Source organism: Octopus sinensis, linkage group LG11 (genome assembly GCF_006345805.1).
Source record: "Octopus sinensis linkage group LG11, ASM634580v1, whole genome shotgun sequence".
Classification (NCBI taxonomy): Eukaryota; Metazoa; Mollusca; class Cephalopoda; order Octopoda; family Octopodidae; genus Octopus; species Octopus sinensis.
Genome location: NC_043007.1, coordinates 23,995,713 through 24,015,712, shown reverse-complemented (window position 1 = coordinate 24,015,712; position 20,000 = coordinate 23,995,713). Strand labels below are relative to the sequence as shown.

Sequence of the window (20,000 nt, the reverse complement as noted above, 5' to 3'; positions counted from 1 at the left end):
AACACTGGGAGTGAGGCACCCGCTTAGCTTATATTAAGGCATGTTTCAAGAAACCGCATCAATCTAATGAACTGAGTGTATTATGAATACATTTTCCATAAAGAAGCTTTTTTCTGTGACAAACACAATAGTGATTAGAATATTTACATTTGAATTTGCTGGAATGCATTCAGAATAAACATGCAAGTCATCATTTTCGTATTATATTTTTCAACTTAAGTATTGAGAGCAAAACTTGAAACTGGTTGCCTTAGCTGCAGTTTCATAACACACAGTAGAAAGGAAAATGAAATAGTGGTAAGGATTTAACCAATCCTGTTCAAAGGTACGACCTCTATTCATGTTGGCAAATATAAACCTAATACTTATATTTGTAGTGAAAGAAGAATAAAAACAAGTTATTTAAATGACACTCTGAAATGGTGGATAAAGAAGTAAAGATATTGGATATTATAGGTAATTGAAGTTAAACTGTTTACAGATCAGATTAGCAGCAGTAGTTGGATTATGTACCACTCTGAAGAACAGAATAACAGATGTTTGACAGATTTTAGTAGAATCAAAACAACAAAAGGTTAATATGTTAGATGCAGAAAAGAGATCTTAAGATCATAATTTTCCAGGTTATTAACCTGTCTTTAGAGATGTATTTTTAATATTTACATTTACATATGTTATGATCAAAATAAAACTTATCAAAATGTAGTTTAGATGTAAATATTAAAGAGAATGTTCATCTTTAAGGTTGAAGTTATCAGCCTTAAAAATCATAATTATTATTGACAAACTTATCTCAGACATTTAGACAAAGTAAATATTTACAAATATTTACAACTCACCACCACCAATAAATAAGTAAATAAAATTAGCTTATGACTAAAGAAAGACGGGTCCTTTCAAGTGTCAAAATATTTCAGATAGAATGTTAACCTGTTTGCTCACATCATGTTAGATAACATTTGGCACTTACAATATTTCTTTTGAGATAAGGTAGACTTAGTCAATGATATATGAAAAAAAGGAAATGACTAGTTTACCTTCACTCCCTCAATACGGAATCCAAGAGAGGAAGACGAACTTATGTTTTCTCGCCATTGCATATACCGTGGTTTCGAGATTGCTCTTAATTCTTGTTCTTCTGGAGTAGGTGCAGATGGGTCAATATCAACCATTTTCTCATACATATCCTACAGCAACAAAGCAAAAGATGTTCAGAACGAATGACAACAGTGGACACTGAATTTGGAAACACTTTAAATTAATTTAAACAGTTAATAATATAAGGAATATTTATATACTGATTCGCTAGTGTAACGGTAACACACTTAGTCGCGTTAACAAAGGGATGTGGGTTCGACTCGCAGGCAGATAGGAAAGCCTTCTTTTTTATAGGTGCAGGAGTGGCTGTGTGGTAAGTAGCCTGCTTACCAACCACATGGTTCTGGGTTCAGTCCAACTGCGTGGCACCTTGGGCAAGTGTCTTCTACTATAGCCTCAGGCCAACTAAAGCCTTGTGAGTGGATTTGGTAGACGGAAACTGAAAGAAGCCCATTGTATATATATGTGTGTGTTTGTCCCCCCAACATCGCTTGACAACCGATGCTGGTGTGTTTACGTCCCAGTAACTTAGTGGTTTGGCAAAAGACACCAATAAAATAAGTACTAGGCTTACAAAGAATAAGTCCTGGGGTCAATTTGCTCGACCAAAGGCAGTGCTCCAGCATGGCCACAGTCAAATGACTGAAAAGAGTAATACTGTAATTTCTATACACTTAATATGACCATATCACCATCAATATCAAAAGTGTTAATCAGTTGCAGGCTTCAGTGAGTGGTAAGAAGTTTACTTCCTAACCACATGGTTCCAAGTTCAGCCCCATTGAATGGCACCTTGGGCAAGTGTCTTCTACTATAGCCTCAAGCCAACCAAAGCCTTGTGAATGGATTTGATAGATGGAAATTGAAAGAAGCCAGTTGTGTGCATGTGTGGGGTGTGTGAGTGTGTGTGTGTGTGTGTGTCTTTATGTGTCTGACCCCTACCACTGACTGACAACCAGCATAGGTGTGTTTACAAACAAAAAAAGTATTGGGGTTGATTCATTTGACTAGGGTTCTTCAAAGTGGTGCCCCAGCATGGCCACAGTCTAATGACCAAAACAAGTGAAAGATATAAGATATCATTGTAGCATGTCCTTTATTTCCATGATTGCCTGTTTAGGATACAGAAGCCTTCCACTTCCCTGTATTTTACATTGCATGATGTAATAGCTGGTTTTTTACAAGATACTCTTCTTGCTGCTAAATGCTATGGGACACACACTGGGTACTTTTATCATGAGAGCAACTCTCTATCAGCAGTATTTCATCCCCTTCCCCAGAATTTCAGGCCTTGTGCCTTTAATAGAAAGGAAAAGCAGTATGTGTAAATGTTGAACTCTTTTATACCAGATGTCAGTTCAGTTTGATATGAATGAAAATTCCATATAGATCGGATACATTTATTTAATCAGGGTCAGAAGCTACTGGTTGAATGTTTGATATGAATACAAATAATGCTGATTCACCTCTTACTTTTAAATTTTATAATGTAAATGAAAAATTGTTGTATACAGTGCTTGGGTGCACTACAATGCAATTGTAATTCTAAGAATTTATTATTTTCAAAAATCTGTCAAGTTCATACATTGATACTTATCAACAAATGAGTGGATACATTTGAGATAAACTAGTTCTATACAAACTATATCCATTCAATCAAGAAAAACAAAGTAGCACTGAGCTCATTTTAACACATATTTTCAGGTTTAAACTTTCTATTCAAATAATCTTCTATACTATCTATAGAATTATGAAAGGAAAAGAAAGTGTTTGTGTGTGTGTGTGAGAGAGAGAGAGAGAGAGAGAGAGAGAGAGAGAAAGAGAGAGAGAGAAAGAGAGAGAGGGGTGGGGGAGTTATAATTCATCAAAGGCAGCGGGCTGGCAGAAACGCTAGCATGCCGGGTGAAATGCTTAGCAGTATTTCGTCTGCAGTATGAGTTCAAATTCTGCCGAGGTCGACTTTGCCTTTCATCCTTTCGGGGTTGATAATTTAAGTACCAGTTACGCACTGGGGTCGATAATATCGACTTAATCCCTTTGTCTGTCCTTGTTTGTCCCCTCTATGTTTAGCCCCTTGTGGGTAATAAAGAAATAAGGAATTATAATTCATCAAATCACTCCAAGCCAACCAGTTTTGTTAATGAAGGAAACGAACTATAATAAGTATTGATCTGTAGATCTGATCTGGCAGAACCAGAGAGTGAAATTATTCTGGACTGATATTCCCTATGATTTCAAAGCAGGAATGCTTCTGTAGCTTAGGTATTGAAAATAGGAAACAGAAGAAATATTTTAATGCTCTCATGCATAATAAAAAATTTTTAAAAATGTAAAACATAAATATGTCTTTAAAGAAAGCGAGACAGAATAGAAATTGAGGTTAAAAGACAAAACAAAGAACAACCATTCCTTACAGTTCAAAATAGTAATCTCTATTAAACTAGTACATACAGAGCGAAGTTTAGGGTTTTCTCTGGCCTTCTTCAACTCATCCTCTAAATATGTCCGAATTCCCATCTTTACATCCATCACACAAGGAGAGTCAAAAGGAGCAAGTAAATCTTCCAGTTGAAGAAATTCTAACGAAGAAAAAAAAAGATATATATGTATTCAGTGGTTAATAAACAATTTCTTTTTGGAAAGATATTTGCTATAGGTTTATTCCTTCATCTGCAGTTCAATATGAAAAACTAAAATTAAGATATAATTTTTTTTTAAATGTAGTGACCATATATAAGACAATAATTAGTTTTATTTTTTTCTAAAATGAAAGCATATAGAAAAATATTGTAGTTGCAGTGCTTGGATACCATATACTATTGGTGAAGAAGCTTTCACTCTTTTGGTAAAAAAAGCCATCAACAGTAGATATGGCGTCATCATTACTGTGATATTAGTTCTCACTGAAGTGGTTTTTGATGTTAGGGAACAGATGATAGTTAGATGGGGCCAAATCAGGAGAATAGGGTGTATGATCAGCCAGTTCAAAGCCACATTCATGCACAGCAGCCATTGAAACCAAGGACTTGTGTGCTGGAGCATTGCCCAGATGAAACAAGACCCCTTTTGTCAGTTTTCTTGGGGGTTTGGCTTTGATAGACTTTTGTAACTGCCCCAGCAAGTTAGCATAGCACACTCAATTGATGGCATAGCCCTTTTGAAGATAGTCAATAAACAATACTTTTGCATCCCCTAAAACTGAGGCCATCACCTTTCCTGCAGATGAAATGACCTTGGCCTTCTTTGGAGCAGGTGAAGAGGGGTGTTTCCACTGCATGAATCGTTTCTTTGTCCCTGGCTCAAAGTGACGAAGCCAACACTCATCTTGGCCTAGGGAGCATTCAAGGAAACCAGCTAGATTTGCCTCAAACAATGTCAGATTTTCCTGTTATGTGATCAGCCTGGTGCTCTTGATCAGGTGTCAGAAGACATCACACCCACTGAACAGAAACCTCCATCATGCCAAGTTCACTGTGCAGAATATTCTCAATTCTCTCGCAGGATAAGCTAGTAGCATTGGCTATTTGGTTTATAGTCAATCACGTGTCATCCATCACCATGTGGTGGACACGATCAATATTTTCCTCAGTGGTGGCAATTCCAGGATGTCCAAACCTTGGGCCATCTTCAAGACTCTTCCTGCCCCTCTTAAATTCAGCTGCTCAACTTTGTACTGTTGATAAAGCTGGAGCTTCACCCACTAATGTAGCAAGCATGGATGTCCTTGGGAGCAAAACCTTTTTTTCTGCAGGTACTTGTGGGCTCAACCTTTTTTCTGCAGGTACTTGCCACTATGCCAAATTTTGCCCATTTTTAAGAGAAGCCACTACTAGTTAATTTTGAAGTCTTCTTTGAACAGTCAGATGTCAGTTTACCTGGAAAGAAACAATGTAGCTATTAATAAGAAGAGCTAAAATTAATGTGCGCAAGATTTCACAGCTTTAGCCTCACTCCTTCATAATCAGCCTATGGACATTTCAGCCCACCCTCATCTGTGTATATATGTATATGAACACACACAGATGTTTGTTTTTATTTTATAACAAAAAGCAATTATGCATTAAACAGAAAAATAACTCAATACTTTTGTCTAAGAATACAAAGAAATTCAATAAACAATACTTTTACATCCCCCAAAACAGGCCATCACCTTTCCTGCAGATGAAATGACCTTGGCCTTCTTTGGAGCAGGTGAAGAGGGGTGTTTCCACTGCATGAATCGTTTCTTTGTCTATATAGTGTTGACAGTGGGCTTTATATAGTCTCTGTTAAGTTAAAATTTTTTAGGGTAGGCTGAGCTCTGTTGAATGATAATGAGCTTGTAGGGCAAGATGTGACAGACAGGTGTTATGGAAAATATTTATCGATTAAATATGGGGTTGTGCCATTGTTCAGAATTTGTAATCACATGGATTACGAAGTTTTACATATATGAATAAATTCTAAACAATAACAGAAACCCAAATTTGATCAATAAAAATTTTCCATCTACAACCTAACCCTGCAACTTAATTATTATTCAACAGAGCTCAGCTTACTCTAGAAAATTTTAACTTAACAGAAACTATATAAAACTAAAATGATTGCAAATGTTCTACAGTCCAATGATAACTTAGCTGGCTGAAACTTTGAAGTCACTCTTGATATAGAATAATCTATGTATGTGTGTATATACACACACACTCACACATATACATATACATATATAAACATATACACACATATATAAACATATATATATATATACATATACAAACATATACATACATAAACATATACATACAAACATACATATATATATATATACATATATAAACATATACATACATAAACATATACATACAAACATACATATATATACATATATAAACATATATATATATATATATACATATATAAACATACATATATATATATATATATATACACACAAATATTAACATACATATATATATATATATAAACATCCACTCATAAAGATTTGATCAGCCCAGGGCTATGGTAGAAAACATTTGCCCAAGGTGCCATACAGTGGGACTGAACCTGGAACCAGGTGGTTGGAAAGCAAACTTCTGACCATTCAGCCATGCCTGCACCTTTTTACAACACCAAAATATGATCTGCCAAGTGAACCAGAACATCACTCTAACTCTCAGATTAACAGATAAACAAAGGAATAGCTGTGCACTAAATGACTGAGCAATTTTGATTTCTTAAGATGTTTCAAATTTTTCAAGGATGAAGTGAAATCAACTGAACCAATTTCAGTATGTATTATAACAAAACTGGAGTGGCTCTTGTGCAGGTGGAAGTGAAATCAATTGAACCAATTTCAGTATGCATTATAACAACACTGGACTGGCTCCTGTGCAGGTGGCACATAAAAAACACCATTTGAGTGTGGCCGTTGCCAGTACTGCCTGACTGGCCCTCGTGCCGGTGGCATGTAAAAGCACCCACTACACTCTCAGAGTGGTTGGCATTAGGAAGGGCGTCCAGCTGTAGAAACTCTGCCAGATCAAGATTGGAGCCTGGTGCAGCCATCTGGTTCGCCAGTCCTCAGTCAAATTGTCCAACCCATGCTAGCATGGAAAGTGGATGTTAAACGATGATGATGATGATGGAGGAAAGAATGCAAAGTAAATCTTGACAGATTTGAACATAAGAATGAGACTAGATATTAGGTTGAGGAAAAAGTTTGTGCACCGTGTTAAAATAATGCTTTTTATGTATTTTTGTGGTGTGCGTGTGTTCATTCAGTTCACGTCATGTTCAATGGTGACTCACTGTTGAAAAGTATCCAAGACTTGTTCATCGAAAACGAGCTTTGTTTCAACAAGACAATGCAAAGCCGCATACCACCAGAAAGACCAGCAACAAGATTGAAGAACTGGATGGAATTTCTGCCACATCCACCCTATAGTCCAGACGTTGCACCATCTGACTATGGTCTCTTCCAATCAATGCAGCACTTTATGAAAGGTCACCGATTTAAGTCATTCGATGAAGCTGAAGAAACCTGTCAAGGATTTTTTAAATTCAAAACCGAAGGATTGGTACTTTGACCAAATCCCAAAGCTTATATATTGTTGGCAGAAGGTTGTGGAAAATGATGGTCCTTATTTTGAAGAATAGATGTTGTTTTTGAATAAATTCTTCCATATTCCATTAAAAAAATCATTATTTTAACGCAGCACACAAACTTTTTCCTCAACCTGGTACTATAAGATCTGTATCATTGGTACTACAAGTACCATTTAGGCCAGTTCATTACCCTAACAAAGATATTTATGTTAACCAATGAAATAACGGAAAATAATTAAATAGTTATACTAACTTTCACCATTTTCTTTGACTACTTCACCCCGAGCTGCAGGAATAAATGCTGTCAAATTGTCATTTTCCAGTACCTCGTAGCATTTTTGTTCGTTTGTATTCAGCTTCTTCAGAATTGTTCCATGTTCTCCAGCTTGAAAACAGCCTGAGAAAAACCAAGCAGGACAGCAGGTTTACTTACGTACTACTAACAAACTACAACCAATTAAACAATCATTCACAATTTTACCATCATTAATACAAAAAAAATTTTTTAAATAAAACATAAAAGAAAGAAAAAACAAACTGAATTATATGCTGTCATAAGATTGGTCAAGGGAAATAAAAAAAAAAGTTTTCTTTTGAGTGGAAACTATGATCAAATAGCACTCGAGACATCAAAAACCTGATTTTACAGCTAATTCCAAGCTTTCAAATACACTACTACTACTACTACTACACCACTGTCTGAACTCATCTCTCCCTCACTACTGGGTGAATGTCAGGATAATTACAAGTAAATAACAAATGAGAAACTGTTGCATCTGTCTCAGTCTGGAAATATTTCTATTGATTTCTGATAGCAGTCATTTTTAACAATTTTTTCTTCTACAGGTCTGATGAGCTGTGACTCACTCTCAGTAAGTTCCTGTGAATTGAAATTCAATGTGGATCTTATGTCCACAGAGTATGAAGCATGTCAGAAACAACATTTTTCGGAGTGCCACCCTGCATTCCACGGAACACCCTGATTGCCACACTACTTAACACATATCCTGACTGTCACACATGTCCTGACTGTTATACTGCATTTCCACAAATGTCATGACTTGCACATTCTATGTATTGACTACCACTACATCATATCTCACACAATGCCCTGACTGTTACATTATATTCTACACAACATGTTCCAAATGCTATATTGCAATACAATAAAACCTACCAACCAGTCTACATTTCATGCTACATCCTTCGAATGCTAAAATATATTCCATATAATATATTTTGATGATTACAATACATTTCATACAACCACTGTATAAGGGAACACACTGAGTGGTCTTGATAAAAACACAAGCATATCTCTATCAACTGGCTGTTTCCATGTCATTAGCAAGCAGTACTGACTTGAGCTACCCAATAACAACTATACTCTTTACTCTTTTATTTGTTTGTCATTTTGACTGTGGCCATGCTGGAGCACCGCCTTTAGTCGAGCAAATCGACCCCAAGACTTATTCTTTGTAAGCCTAGTACTTATTCTATCGGTCTCTTTTGCCGAACCACTAAGTTACAGGGATGTAAACACACCAGCATCAGTTGTCAAGCGATGTTGGGGGGGGGGGGCAAACACAGACACACAAACATAAACACACACATACATATATATATATACATATATATGACAGGCTTCTTTCAGTTTCCATCTACCAAATACACTCACAAGGCTTTGGTCGGCCCAAGGCTATAGTAGAAGACACTTGCCCAAGGTGCCACGCAGTGGGACTGAACCCGGAACCAGGTGGTTGGTAAACAAGCTACTTACCACACAGCCACTCCTACACCTATGTTGCTTTCCCTGAAAAAAATTAAATCTTTCTCTAACATTTCTTTTTCCTGTCACTGCCTTTCACCCAACTTTGACTAGAGACAAACTTTACTTAATTTATTTTAAAAGGAACATAAGAAGGATTTAGATTTTTGCAGTCTGCCACTCCTCAAAAAAACTGGCATCTACCTATTTCTTTATTACCCACAAGGGGCCAAACACAGAGGGGACAAACAAGGACAGACATAGGTATTAAGTCGATTACATCGACCCCAGTGCGTAACTGGTACTTAATTTATCGACCCCGAAAGGATGCAGGGCAAAGTCGACCCCGGCGGAATTTGAACTCAGAACGTAATGGCAGACGAAATACGGCTATGCATTTCGCCCAGCGTGCTAACTGGTATCTACCATCTTAGTAACCCCACTCAAGAAGCCAAAATATTTTAAATGTTATAAAGGATCAGATGACATTACTTTATTTTCTCCATACTATCTCAGTTTCAACTGACTTAACAAAATGCATCAACACCCAAATCTCATTTCCTCTAAGATTAATGGTGCTGCTTACATGCTGCATGGATACACCCTGATACTGATCAGTCAAACTACTGACTACATTTATTACACTTGTGTGTAGGGTTAGTAAATATGTTATATATTTGCATCCAGAAAAGAATTTTGACTTCACTGTGAAAGAATTCCTGAAAAATATCCTAAGCCAACAAGAAAATATGGTTTGGAGAGACACAAGATAACTATATCAACTGTCATGTGAAAATATCTTAACAAGTTAACTCAATGTTAGCAGAAAAATTGGATTAGGATTTTCCTAATCTGTTCTTTATGCAATTTACAACTGGAGTCTCTGAATCAAAAATTGAAAATGAATTAAGGGAAAATAACATTAGAAGAGTTTATCTTTCAATAAAGGTTCAACTAAGATTATATTTTAAATGAAGTAAATTGGAGTTCTTACAAACAAAATCAACCTTTTGCTTCCACCGAGATTCCGTTTTTTTTGGCTGATGCCAGCGCCGCCTTGACTGGCTTCAGTGCCGGTGGCACGTAAAAAGCACCATCCGGACGTGGCCAATGCCAGCACCGCCTTGGATGGCTTCCATGCCGGTGGCACGTTAAAAGCACCAACTGATCGTGGCCGATGCCAGACTCCCCTGGCACCTGTGCAGGTGGCACATAAAAAGCACCCACTACACTCGCGGAGTGGTTGGCGTTAGGAAGGGCATCCAGCTGTAGAAACACTGCCAGATCAGACTGGAGCCTGGTGCAGCCCCTGGCTTCCCAGACCCCGGTCGAACTGTCCAACCCATGCTAGCACGGAAAACGGACATTAAACGATGATGATGATGATGTTATTTACACAGAAGAAAGTGTTTCTATAAAAGCTTGACAATGCAGCCTACTTGCAGAGGTTTTTAACAAGAAACTACTGTTTCATTACCAGTTAGTCTTAATTGCATGTAATTTGGTTATATTTATCCTGAAAGTGATATAGTATCCTGTTAAAGTGATGCATGACTGAGTACAGTATAGTTAAATGCCATTTGGCTGAGTGTTGTAATTCATGTCATCGATGTTTGACTCTAGTTCAACTCCAACCAAGCAAACAGATGTTCAATGACATTCCAGGATGGGCCATCTTGTCTATTTGTATATTTCAGAAGACAGTGTGAAATGTGATTCTTCCCATGTTAAAAGGACAGAATGTGACTTCATGGAATTTGGTCACTAAATTGCAGGTCAATTGACTACATGGAAGTTCCCTCATTGGCTTGGTGTAGTTTGATGAGGCCTAATAAGAACGAAACGTGTTTGACATTGTCAGTATACAGCCAAAAATCAATGTCAACCACCATCATTTAATGTCCATTTCCCATATTGGCATGGGTTTGATGGCTTGACTAGATCATGTTCCTCATCAGCTTTGGCACAGTTTCTATGGCTGGATGTCTTTCCTAACACCAACCAATTTACAGTGTGTCCTGAGTACTTTTTATATGCCACTGGAACTAGTGGAGTTTCCAAGTAACTTGCATGACTGGAAACAAAAAAAAATAAAATAAAAAAAAACAAAGGAAGAAAGGGAGACCAGCCCTCTTGACCAAATGAAGGCAATATTTAAGAGGGTGGAGAGTGATTTTGTGCCAGGGACAAGCAAAGGTAGGGGTATCTTGTTATAGAGACAATAGACGGTTATTCTACATTTAAATAAGGGTACCTCAGGAAAAGGTGAGATGGTAGTGTGCAAGCAAGATCCACTGCATTCCATTTCTAATTAATTTTAATTCCAGAGTTGTTTCTCTCGTCTTTCTTGATTAGAAATAATCATTAAGCTAATTATAAGGTTGTCCCAAAAGTTCGTAGAAAGTCTTGGAAAATAATGGTCTTTATTTTGAGGAATAATTTTTGTTGTTTTTGTTAGTACTTGGCGAGTAAAAATTCAATTTTCGCAAGTGTTTACGAACTTTTGGGACAACCTAATATTATGGGGGTTTTTTTCTTGACTAATTACATTAAGCATATCAGTGTCTGCTTTACTATCAAGTGTAAGTACATAGCCTTAATGTTTAGTGTGTTGGACTCGTGATCATAAGATTGTGATTTCGATTCTTGGCCCAGGCAATGCATTGTATTCTTGAGCAAAACCTTTCTTTTCACATTGCTTCAGTTTATTCAACTGCAAATAGGTTGCAGTATTAGCAGCTGGGAAGTTAACTTTGCAATGGACCAGTGTTCCATTCAAGAGAGAGAGTGTTGTAATCTCAGTTGCTTATAAGCTACAGAAACCAGGTTAATCCTTGATTTTGTAAGTCTTAGGTATCATAACTATCAAAGAAATGTAGCCTATTTGAATGCAACTTGCCAAAATTAATGAAGATTATTACCTTGATGACCTGCCAATTGGACCCATGGATATTTCCTTTTCTTCAGTTGTTGCAAGAAAGGGCTCCAAGTAACTGCACTTCTGATTTTCTTCCAATGATACTGTAAAGAGATAGAATTAGTAACATAAGTTCAAGTCTAACAAATTGATCATCTTAAACAAAAGTCTAAAAATACATCTCCTTAATAAGAGTCACTTTATTGATTTTATTAAAGTTATAGGCACTGACATAGCTATGTGGTGAATAATTTTTCTTCACAATCATATGGTTCCTGGTTCAATCCCACAGTAGGGTATCTTGTGTCTTCAACTACAGCTGTGGGTTGACTGGATTTTTGAATGAAACTTGATAGACAGAAATTGAGTGCAAGCTTATCATTACTGCTGCTGCTGTATCATTGTTATCATCATTTTATGTCTGCTTTTCCATGTTGTCATGGGTTGGATTAGTAGTCATAAATAGGGTCAGTTCTTATTCAGAGTTACTGCCCTCCAACTTTTCATTTTTTGGCATGGAGTGTATGGCTGGATGCTCTTCCTATGGGCAACCATTTTACAGAGTGTACTAGGGGCATTTTATCATGACATTGGCACTAAAAAAGAGTTTCTTTTCCCTAGCAAAACTAAGAAGTCATCTCTAACCTGTGTTGTTTCTGATTGCTTGCACACTAGAACCAAGGGTTTATCACATGGTTGGTAGGTAGGTAGGTAGGTAGATGAATGGATGGATAGATAGGTAGAAACAGAGAGAGAGAGAAAGAGAGAGAGGATGATAGATAGTATCATGATAATTAATGGACAATGGAAAGTGAGAGAGAATGAAGGGGGAGAGAAAGTGATGAATATCAACAATATGTGGTAGAGGAAGGAGTCAATATGAGAGATGGGGAGATAGATAACAATAAATATGGGTGATAGTAACTGAATGGAAGAGACAGATGTCAACAATGAATAATACAGGGTGGGGGAGTAATAGGAAGGAGAGTGATGGCATGTAATACAGAAGCTAAGATTGAATATAGGCAGATCCAATTCAATGCCAGCCATTGTTAAATAGCCAACATGATGGCTGAGAGATAGTTGCTGTAGAGATGTACATTGACAGAAAAAGGGGATAAGTGATAGATGAGAGAATAGAGAAAATAAGAAGAGACCCTCCAAAAGGAAGAGAGGAGGAGAGAAATATATGGAGACTTAATATGACCATAATGGTTGGTAAACATTAAATGTAGATATTATATATTCCAAGCTCCATCACAAGCACCATCTACCGTCATTTTTATCTAATTTCCCACACTTACTGAGGTAAGGTGGGTCCTATGTAGCACAGAGTATTTCACCACAGGCTGAGGTCCTTTGTCATCTCTTTTCATAAAAGTTCAACCCCTTGAGATCAGTCTTCATTATGTTTTTCTATTCTTTTTTCTTCGTCTCCCTCTCCCATAGATTCATCCAATGGAGTGTTCAATGCATCTTTACATTAACTCATACATGTATAGTCTTCTTTCTTGCATACCACATCTGGTTACTCTTATATTCAGTTTTTGTTTTTTTGTTTTTTTTTCTTGGCTCATTGTGTGTTTTGCCATTCATGAACACAAATATTACACATCGTGCTACACATGTTCATATCATTTCCTTTCAACCTTTGCAAATCTTGTGTATTCAAGGCCCACATTTTACTACTATCCAGCATTACACTTTGTACACAAGCATTGTAAATTTTGAGAGGGAAATCTTTTGTCACCAATAGTGATAAAAACTCCCTGAACTTATACTAGCAACTATACTTTTGGAACAACCTCTCCACTACTAATAAAGTTAGCTAGGTAAGAAAAGCTATTGTTTACTTCAAAGAAGCCTTTCATGCATTTGAAAGAATTTATTTCACATGTTCTATTGTTGCTAGCTACCCTAGTGCCATATATGAAGTATGCCTTCTCAATCAGCCAGTCTGTGATCTCACTACACTTCTTGTGCATTCAGGTTTTGGAATTCTTCTTTAATAAATCTTTGATTGATTAAACTATGAGAACTAGGTCATTGACATATAGGAGTTCCAACAGACAACCAGTCTTAAAATTATTTGTTGTGGCCAAGAGGATTAAAATAGACAGAGGTGGGCTGAGGAATGACACCTAATATACACTGGCCTGCAACAATTAGATTCCTTGCTTAATTCTGTAACACTACCTCTGTACACAGCTTAGACAACTCTCACAATCTAATCATCAATTCCTAGTTTCTTAGAATTTTTGTAGTTGTCTCACTTGAAAGAAGATATCAGTGATACTCTGTCTTGGCATAAATCTGAATTGCATCTTGTCTGGATTAATTCTGTTCCTAATCAGATGTGCTATAAAGCTTTCAGTAACTTTCAAATCTTGGTCATCAATTTAATTAATACCTCTGTAATTCTCTCTCTCTCTCGAGCATCTTTCTTGCCCTAAAAGCAGCTAATGTTGATACTGTTATGTCAGTCATTGAGTATAGCACCTTCCTTATTCTACATAGTTGAGTATGCAAGTGACTAGTGTATTGACCTATTTTGCTAGATATTTTGCAAAACTCTTACTTCCAGCTGCTCTCTTTACTGAGTTGTTTAAATCCCACCACCAGAGTCTACTTTGCTTTCACCCACAAAGTATCAGTCAAATACTTGGGATCAATGTAATCAATTACACTCTCCCACAAATGGGCCTATGTCAGAAATCAATGCATAGAGTCACTTTCCTATTGCCTTTGTGCATATCAGCACTATTTTGGAAACTATGGTTAATGCCAAGAGCCTTGGAATGGTAATTCTGTTTTGGTCCCATTCTATTTCAATATAATCTAGAGCACCAATTATTATTAAGGCTATACTCTCATTCCCACATCTAATTTATTTCAATTTTTTTTCTTATCTATTTATAGATATTTTCATTTAAAAAAATCCTGAGAGTTGTTCTTTGTCTTTGATTATTAATATCTGGAGATTTACCTAAACTCCTTCATAAATTTGTATTATATGCACATTCCATTGTTGTAGCTGCAATTTGGCACATATTTATGACATTTTCAGTTTTGATTTCAATGTGTTGGCACACTGTCCAGTGAATACAACTTATCCACTTAAACATGCTTGTAAATACATTCTATTTTTGCCAAAACTAGAAAGCCAGCTGTAACATGGTCTATTGCTTTTTCATATTAACTACATAACCTCTAACTTTATTTTGTTCTCATTGTTCAAGGAGGCCAGCCATATAATTTGCAGCTAGTATCTCCCATTTAGTCTAGAGCTTTTATAGTATCGTTCATAACATACATACTTCTTACCTTAATAGTCAAGCCGAGTGCTGAGCAGACAGGCTTTTATTCTCAAATTTGCTTCAGTATATATTGGAGTCCCTCTTTCAATTTTTGCTTTTCTCCTCACTGAAACTTTACCTACACCCATTTTTTTTTTTTTCTAGTGTTCATGTTTTGTATCTAACTCTTTTCTCTACACATTGAGAAAAGTATTAGTTTCACTTTATGCATATTGACTTATTATTCTAATTGATGTAACTTTATTCTGGGCCTTTCATAATTACAGGAAGATAATTTTCTGTTTATATGTTACTACATTCATACTTTTCCCAGGGAATTACTAGAGCAAAATGACTAACAACAAGAAGGGAATTCCATGAGAAAAAAAAATGTATATATATATATATATATATATATATAGTAAAGGTATTTTACTTCTAGTAATACCATTTTTGTTTTTAATGGCTTAATTAGAGGAGGATGGCCTTTGAGACTGGTGGAGGAAAGAGAGGAACTCCTTTTGTTAAATCTTATAATTCTCTTGCATTGCACGACAGAAGGCTAAAACACAATAATACGGGTTTGGTAATATTAATTCTCATGATTACAATATAGGCAGAGAAATAAACTACAAGCTCTTAATTTGATTACTACTATGAGAATTGTTAATCTAAAATAGAATTTAGAATTCTATTATACACATTACAGAATAAATTTACACACACATACACACAAGAAATATGAAAGAAGAATTGAAATAAACATTAATACAAACTGACATACTACTTTTGTTATAAAATAACCAAAAACTTAAACAGAATACTTTAGTATCAATTACTCTAGAAATACACAGACACATCCTTGACTCACGTTCACACATTTTTTCTAGACAAAAACTGTCTTCAAAAATAATTTGAAAAAATCTCTTTGATGAATAAATATTTACAGTATAAAAATTTAATAAGGGAAAAACATATACAACCATATGTGCAGAGACAGAGTAACTGAAAGAAAATTAAGATATATAAATTGATATAAGACTAAAATAGAAGGTTGACATAAAGAGTCATAAAAGAGTTGACATAAAGCATAACTGATAGATTGGAGGGGAAAAAAAGAAAGCAAATCAAAAAAGTTCTAATTCTGAGAAAGACCTCCTTGTTAAAATGTTAGAAACAAGATCTAAAGAGGAAAAAAAACCTATTAGTCTGTAGATTAGAATGTAAAAAAAGTACATCAGTCAAATTAATTGTTAGATTATTGGACTACTGTACACAGTGTCAACAGCTTGCATCTCATCAATGATGCTGCACTGTGCTTCTGACAAAGACACTTGTTAATGGTCTAGGGACAGCATATGAACATTTTAAATGAAAATTAAAAATAAAGCTAAATATAATTGTTGTGGTATCTAAATATCTGAGATGACTTATTTTTAATGCAATTATAATTTTTCAGACTTTTAATTAACCTCTTATGCAGAAATGAAAAAAGTTAATATTTATATCTGCACCAAGTTTCAATTTGTTTGGTCATCAGATGTCTTAAACCAGGATGTACTGGAACCTTTATTTCTAAACTTAAGGGTAGTATTGTTCTTATTCACAGATGCATTTTATAAATTTATTTACAAATACAAAAATATTTAATAAATGATGAAAGTATTTTGTGCTCATGACACTCTGAGTTGAAAGCTTCAATAAGCTCCAATACACATCACATACTATGCAAGATACTTCAAATGAGAAATTAATATACATAAGAATCTGTTATGAAGAGTCTAGTTGAAACAAGTTCAATAAATATTCCCTGCACTAAAACATTTATTTATTTATTTTTTTTTAGTAAAAAGTAAGATACTGAGCTTTAATCATACGAAAATGTGCCAGTTCAAATCTTACTAACTGTGAAAATTTCCTTTCTGATGTAATAATAATTTGTGAAAAAAGAAGAAAAAACACCCAGTTAATTGTAGGAAATCATTTGTTACTACATAAAGTAGATGGTGTTGTGATGCTTATTTTGTATATTCTTTTATTTTTTTTTTAAGATGGTGGAATTTGATGGAGAGAGATTTGTATAGAAGTTCCCTTCATCAGGCCATTTACTGTCTAAAAAAAACACATTACATAAGGTAGTCATTGAAAAAAGATAGGATGGTCATAACTGGAATATTTTTTGATCATATGCCTGTTGGAACAGAGGTAATACAGTCCAAGATCAAACAACATTAAGAATACTTTACATTTGCATAAAAATCAAACAACACACACACACACACACACATAATTACATAAAAAATATAAAAAAACTGAACAAGAGGAATAACTCAAATAAGCTAATGGGTGGTATGAATTAAGATGAAACAAGCAGGTGTCAGTGTACTGGATGACCTAAGCAAAAAATTCTTAATGAATTGAAATTTCTCTCTCAGAGAAAAGAATAATATAACTAGCAGATTACAATGAAAAAGAGATTTATTTTTAAGAAATTAATAATTAATTTAAGAAAAACTCTCCTACTGAAGGGGAAAATCTGATTTTTGTTAGCAGGGATGGTGACAACAACAGACATGTTTTAATCTTACTGAACCTTATCAGTGCAGCACAGCTCAAAGCTGAGAAGTTGCAATGATTTTTGGTCAGTAAAAAAGCACCAACCTATTGTGGCCGTTGCCAGCCTCGCCTGGCACTTGTGCCGGTGGCACATAAAAAGCACTGACTACACTCACGGAGTGGTTGGCGTTAGGAAGGGCATCCAGCTGTAGAAACACTGCCAGATCAGACTGGAGCCTGGTGCAGCCTTCTGGCTTCCCAGATCCTGGTCGAACCGTCCAACCCATGCTAGCATGGAAAGCGGACGTTAAATGATGATGATGATGAACAAAATTGAGTAGAAGGAAATGACTCAAATAAGCTAATGACTTGGATTAAGCTAGATCAATTGGTTGTTGGAATTCTAATTGACATATCATCTGGCACGGGCTGCATGGTTTGACAGGATCCAATGGGCTCAAGGACTGCATCATGCTCTAGTGTCTACCTGGCACAGTTTCTATGGCTGGATGCCCTTCATGGTACCAATCATTTTACAGCACTTGCCGGGTGCCTTTTTCATGCCACTGGCATTAGTGAAATTACTGTGCAGCTCACAAGACTACAACACCTAAGGTGATGGGGGGTGAGGGTGAGGGCAGCTTTATGCTTGGAGATGAGGGGAGAGGAGGATGAGCAGGTTCTTGTAGAGGAGTTACATGGTCTACTAATGTTTAGAAGTTAAAACTGCTCAGTAGGAAGCACAAAGATATATATATATATATATATATATATATATATATATATATAGAAAATGGTAATGAGATGTCCAGATGGCTCCTCAAAGGGAGTAGAAGCAAGTGGGGACAGAGGAACTATGAGTGTGGGTGGGTGAAGGGCTTCTTTCAGTTTCTGTCTACCAAATCCACTCACAAGGCTTTGGTCAGCCCAAGACTATAGCAGAAGACACTTGCCCAAGGTGCCACACAGTGAGACTGAACCCAGAACCATGTGGTGGTAAGCAAGCTACTTACCACACAGCCACTCACAAATACAATATTTATCATGGGAAATTATTTTAAATGTAATAGAGTTAAATGGGGGAACACATACACTACAGAAACTAGGAAACCGGGCCTATGAGCCTGTCTAGGCTTGAAATGGGTGACGTTTATCGTTTAATGAATAATACACACACACATATTAACTAGAAGTACACTAAGCAGTGTTTAATGAAATAGAGTTACGTACATTCATATTTAACATGTTGGTGTACATTCAGACATGAAAAGACAACACACTGCACAAGTTGTCTCAAGAGAAGAAATTCACCTCATAGGACAATATGGTTGTAAACACACCACCACGCCAAGATTGGGATTTGATTCAAAGCCAGGGAATTATGAATCATCGGGGCACATGTATAGTCATGTAGTTAAAAAGCTCACTTCACAATCAAGTGGTTCTATGATCACACAGCACAGCTCTTTGGACAAATATCTTTGATTATAGCCTTGAGTTGATCCGATACTTGTGACTGAAACCGGGTCAACAGAAACTGTGTGGAAACCTGTGAAATAGACTGTACTTGTTATTGGATAGCAGAATCAACTTGTCATCTGGTTTCTTTAGTACTTTTAACATAGCTCACTCAGTCAAACATTCAAACCAAGGCTTTGTTTTGAGAATATCAAGACCTTCCTCTTTTTCTCGCACTAGCTTCAGAGGTTTTATTAAAAGGCCATGCGTGGTGACCTTCCTCTGCTCTTCTAAGCCATAAAAGTAGAATAACAATTAAGCAGGATCACAGACAGTTGTTCAAGCTACTATCATTTGGCTACTTAGTTCAAAGGAACACAAATTAAGAAAGTTAAAAAAACCAAATCTGCCAGAGTTCAGCAATTGCAACCCTCCATAATTATAAAGTTAGGATTAACACGCTGTGTAGCAAATGAGAAAACTTTAATTAATCAGAACTCTTCCCTGGTGTAAGGAGAAGAGAATCTTGGTTAATTAAAGTTTTCTTCCTTACTACCTCAAGTGCACTAGTTCTATCTTAAACAATTGGATGCTTAAGCACGTAAATTCACCTGCTCATAATAATATAGTTGTTTTAGTGGTCAATTAACATTAGACTTCATTGAGCAAACCTATCATCAAGACATTCCAGTCATGACCATTAATCTTTATATATATCTATATATATATATATATAATGTATATATATATAGGTATATGTATGTATATAGGTATATGTGTATATACATATATACCTATATACATACATATATATATATATATA

General features: G+C 35.9%; 1 protein-coding gene across 3 annotated transcripts in view; it reads right to left on the bottom strand.

The window, feature by feature from the left end:
* The window catches only part of LOC115217003 (inositol-trisphosphate 3-kinase A-like), a 126,457-nt gene that overhangs the window by 16,320 nt on the left and 90,137 nt on the right, over positions 1–20,000 (bottom strand). For all 3 annotated transcript variants that reach the window (XM_029786524.2, XM_029786523.2, XM_036507252.1), the window contains exons 3-6: positions 11,872–11,971; positions 7,436–7,579; positions 3,550–3,677; positions 1,038–1,187 (exon numbers count right to left, since the gene is read on the bottom strand). In XM_029786524.2, the coding sequence (XP_029642384.1) occupies positions 1,038–1,187; positions 3,550–3,677; positions 7,436–7,579; positions 11,872–11,971 (522 nt within the window). The remainder of the gene's footprint in view (positions 1–1,037; positions 1,188–3,549; positions 3,678–7,435; positions 7,580–11,871; positions 11,972–20,000) is intronic.